General features: G+C 43.0%; 1 protein-coding gene across 1 annotated transcript in view; it reads left to right on the plus strand.

The window, feature by feature from the left end:
• The window catches only part of LOC138864568 (uncharacterized), a 14,018-nt gene that overhangs the window by 6,935 nt on the left and 2,083 nt on the right, over positions 1 to 5,000 (plus strand). Inside the window, exons 2-3 of the mRNA XM_070132309.1 lie at positions 3,240 to 3,592; positions 4,511 to 4,646. Coding sequence (XP_069988410.1) covers positions 3,240 to 3,592; positions 4,511 to 4,646 — 489 coding nt within the window. The remainder of the gene's footprint in view (positions 1 to 3,239; positions 3,593 to 4,510; positions 4,647 to 5,000) is intronic.

Raw genomic sequence — 5,000 nt, forward strand, 5'->3', positions numbered from 1 at the left:
AGTACTGATTACTCAATAATATCTAGGGAGATCTGTTGAAAATCATTTATATCAGGATATCAGTATGACAAAGGGCGCTCTAAACAGAAGCTGCAACAGATACATATTTAATATAAACTGCCATTAACAAGTTTGAACACAGACGACATTGACACACGAAGGGCAGTGGGGGTAAAAGTAGAACTGTGAGCGATATAGTTTTTTGTTAAGATTATCATATGATGTTGTGAGTTTTAAACTATACTCCAATCTTTAGAAATGTGCAATATACTCTTTTCCTTCATCTTTCTTCTCACTATAGTAGTAGGCCTAATAATAATAGGAGTCTCAGTAGTAGCAATAGTAGTTTCAGTACTGGTGTAGCACTTGTTTACATTGCCCAACTGATGTATTTTAATCATTGTTGCTATAAATATCTAAGCTAAAGGTAAAATGTTTATGCGATAGACGCCCTTTGTTAATTGATTAATTATTCAGTTTTCCTATCCGAGAAGTTACAGATGGATCATGATAAATGTAGTTGGTTGCCAAAGGGATTGTTTTAGGCGGCGGTCTGGGGGCAAATGAGTGGGTGCTGGGCTTCATTAAGCACCACTACCTACCACCGCTAAATCCTTCGTCAACACTGCAACCACCACCGCCGCCTCTACCACCATCACTACCACCAAATCCACCAACATTACAAGTACAAGCATTATTAACACCATCACTACAAGCTCCACCACCTTACCACCGTCCTCACCGCTGCCACCATCATGACCTACCACCACCAGTGCCACTGCCTCCCTATTGTCCAATATGATTTTATTACTGAGTATTTTTGTGGATATTATCATTTATTACGATATAAATGAACTAGTTCGTTCCTCGTTATGTGTCCAATAATAACGACTGTAAATACAGATTCATTTCCCATATAAAAAGGTGGAGGTTTTATTTTCAAAGAGGCTCAGCCATTCAGTCTTTATTTGTGAATGTCAAACTGTTTATATGTATATTGACTAAATAAACGTTATCAATCAATCAGTCAATCAACCACCACCAGCTTTCACCACCGCTACTAATCACCACCACTGCCTTCACCTCCTCTGCCATCACCACTTACCACCGCCATTTACCACTGCTACCACCACCACCGCCACTACCAGCTTCCACCAACGTCACTAATAACCACCACTGTCTTCACGTCCACTACCACCACCAGCTCCTACCACCACCACATATCACCACCAGGACCTACTACTATCACTTACCACCACCATCACGTAACACCACCTTCCACCGCCACTTGCAACCACCACCACCAATCACCACCCCTTTCTTCACCACCTCAACCAACACCTCAACACCTACCACCGCCACTTACCACCACCACCATCACCAGCAACGCCGCCATTCCCCCCCTAATTTAATTCATAATCCATGGCATTAATACCGAGGACACTAATTTCAAGAGACGAATAACATCGAACTCATCCCATTTGCAACATGGATTATTGCAAATTCCCAACTCGATGATTGATGCCATTTGCAATACACATCAACACAGTGTCTAGACAGAACCTTTCCTTCCCTCAAAGGCTATCAATAAATGCATGAGCTTTCGACATAGTTATGGAATGCTGTTCAACCTGATGGGCGCATCTCTTTAGAAAAAAAAGAAAAAAAGATTGATAGAGGGAGAGAATGGAGGAAGATGAGAGAGAGAGGGTGGGAGAAAAGAGGAGGGAGCAAGAGGGAGTGAGTGGAGGAATGTGACAGAGAGAGAGGGAGGGTAGAAGAAAAGAGGGAGGTAGGGAGAGGGAGAGAGTGGAGGAAGATGAGAGAGAGAGGGAGAGAGGGTGGAAGAAAAGAGGAGGGGGCAAGAGGGAGGTAGGGAGAGGGAGAGAGTGGAGGAAGGCGAGAGAGAGAGAGGGAGGGTAGAAGAAAAGAGGGAGGTAGGGAGAGGGAGAGAGTGGAGGAAGGTGAGAGAGAGGGAGGGATGGTAGAAGAAAAGAGGGAGGTAGGGAGAGGGAGAGAATGGAGGAAGGTGAGAGAGAGAGGGAGAGAGGGTGGAAGAAAAGAGGAGGGGGCAAGAGGGAGTGAGTGGAGGAAGGTGAGAGAGAGAGGGAGGGTAGAAGAAAAGAGGGAGGTAGGGAGAGGGAGAGAGTGGAGGAAGATGAGAGAGAGGGAGGGATGGTAGAAGAAAAGAGGAGGGGGCAAGAGGGAGATAGGGAGAGGGAGAGAGTGGAGGAAGGTGAGAGAGAGAGAGAGGGAGGGTAGAAGAAAATAGGGAGGTAGGGAGAGGGAGAGAGTGGAGGAAGGTGAGAGAGAGGGAGGGATGGTAGAAGAAAAGAGGAGGGGGCAAGAGGGAGGTAGGGAGAGGGAGACAGTGGAGGAAGGTGAGAGAGAGGGAGGGAGGGTAGAAGAAAAGATGAAAGGACAAGAGGGACGTAGGAAGGGAGTAAGAAAGAGTGAGAGAGGGAGTGAGAGTGAGTGAGGAAGGGAGGGAGGATGGAAGGGATAGAGAGAGATAAGAAAACTTTTTGAAGGTCGTATATCATTTTATTTTCATAATGTTGCTGATATTTTTGTATCCTTTTACTATTGCCTATGTTGTTACCGCTACTACTATTATTACTATTACCACCGCTGTTACTACTATTATTACTACCATTTTCCTTCCCTCAAGTGCAACTCTTGAATTTATGATCTTCCAAGTTGATGGGCATGTCGATTTAGATTTAATTTAAGAGAAAAAAATATCGATAACATTTTGAGGTATATTGATATTATTCTTAATATTCTTATATCGCTTTATTATGTTATTGTTGTTAATGTTATTATTGTTTTTATTATTATTATTGTTATCACCATCACTAATATTAATATTATTGTTGTTATTATTATTAATATTATCTTCATTATCATTGTAGCTGTTATTGTTGTTGTTGTTGTAATTGCTATACTTGTTATTTGATATCATCAATATTGTTTCATCATCGTTAATGTTATTTTTGTAATCATTATGTTTGATGTTGAAATTATCTGTTATTTTTGGTTATTGTTTTTACTATTATTATTATTGCTATTCTTGTTACTCTTCTATTTTCATCATTATTGTCGTTATCATCATCATTGATGACATTACCACCTTTTCTGTCATGACTATCACCATGAGCATTGTGTGTTGTTGCGCCTTCTCCTCATATTCCACTTCGCCCCCTTTGTTATCTCCTTATCCCTTACCTCTTTCTCAGAGTCTCCGCACACGCTGCAGAACGGCCACGCCCCCTCACACCAGAGGGAGCAGCACCGCCTCTCGCAAAACATTCCCCAGAGTCTCATGCAGTGGTACCACCGGCTCATGACGAGGCACGACGAGCAGCAGCAGGCACAGCAACAGCAGGCCACACCGCAGCAGTCGCAGCAGTACCTCCAGGTTTTCCCGCAGCAGCATCAGAATGTCCTGCCGGGGCGACCTCAAGCAGCGAACCAGTTCCGGCCGGTGCAGCAACCCTTCCTTACCTACCATGTGGTGCGGAGACCCCGAAACAGCCTCCGAAGGGGTATCTTGGCCAAGCTGCCGCCCTACCTGCAGAGAGGGACCACGGTGAGGACTTCTCTTCTCTTGTCTTCCCCTTCCTCTCTCTTTCCCCCTTTCCTTTTCCTCTCTTCTTCATCTCCCTTTGCTCCCATTAATCCACTTCTCTTCCTCCATCCTTCTTTTCTTCCTCCTTTCCCCCTTTTTTTCTCTCTTTTTCCTTCTTTTTCTCTCTTCCTTATCTGCCATTCCCTTTCTCGTCTCTTCTCGTTCTCTTTGCTTCCTACTCTTCCTCCCTCCTTCATCTTATCTTCCTCTCCTCTTCTCTTTCTCATCCACTCTCTTTCCCAATCTTCTCTCACTCATTTTACATTTCACTCTCTCATTTTACATTCTTTTCCCATCTCTCTCCATTACCTATTACCTGTTAACCCCCTCTTGATATACCATTATTAAACATTATCATACTGAATGATAAGATATGTTGATATAGATATAGATACACAGGAATAGATGAAGACAGATACACAAGTACATATATAGATGTAGATACAGATATATAGGTATACATATAGATGTAGATACAGATATATAGGTATAGATATAGATGTAGATACAGATATACAGGTATAGCTATAGATGTAGATACAGATATATAGGTATAGCTATAGATGTAGATACAGATATATAGCTATAGATATAGATGTGGATACAGATATATAGGTATAGATATAAATTGCTAGATACGTAAGTAGATGTATGTTGTTGTTTTTTTTTTAATAAATGAATCGGTACAAGATTTACACATATCCAAACAGACGTATAATCATATAAACAAACAAGTCGACAGATATAGATATCCATAAATCCATATCTCAGATGTATAAACATATAAACAAACAGGTCGACAGACATAGATATCCATAAATCCCTATCTCTGGTATTTTTATCCCAAGGCTAACCCCAATCCTTCTACCACTCCTTCAGGTGTGTTGCGGCTGCAGGATGTCGGGCGTGAGCATCCTGCCGCTGTTTTTTCTGGGTTCTGCCTTGGTCTTCATCGGGATCTTCGTCCTCACCAGCGGGTCCTCCGGCATGAGTAGCGTCCTAATGATGACTGGATGTACGTATGGAGAGGAGGAAGAGAGGAGAGAGAAAGGGAGAAGGAGAGGAAGATAGAAAGGGAGAGGAAGAGGAGAGATAGTGGAGGGAGAAAGGGAGAAGGAGAGAATGTGGGGGGAGAAAAGGATATGGAAAGGAAGAGGAGAGGGAAAGAGAGGAGATAGGGAGAAGGAGAGGTAGTGGAGGGAGAAAGGGAGAAGGAGAGGAAGAGGAGAGAGAAAGATAGGAGAGGAAGTGGGGGGAGAAAAGGATATGGAAAGGAAGAGGAGAGAGAAAGATAGAAGGAGAGGAAGTGTGGGGGGAGAAAGAGAGGAAGAGGAGAGAGAAAGATAGAAGGAGAGGAAGTGGAGGGAGA

Source organism: Penaeus vannamei, chromosome 17 (assembly GCF_042767895.1).
Source record: "Penaeus vannamei isolate JL-2024 chromosome 17, ASM4276789v1, whole genome shotgun sequence".
In the NCBI taxonomy this organism is placed as follows: Eukaryota; Metazoa; Arthropoda; class Malacostraca; order Decapoda; family Penaeidae; genus Penaeus; species Penaeus vannamei.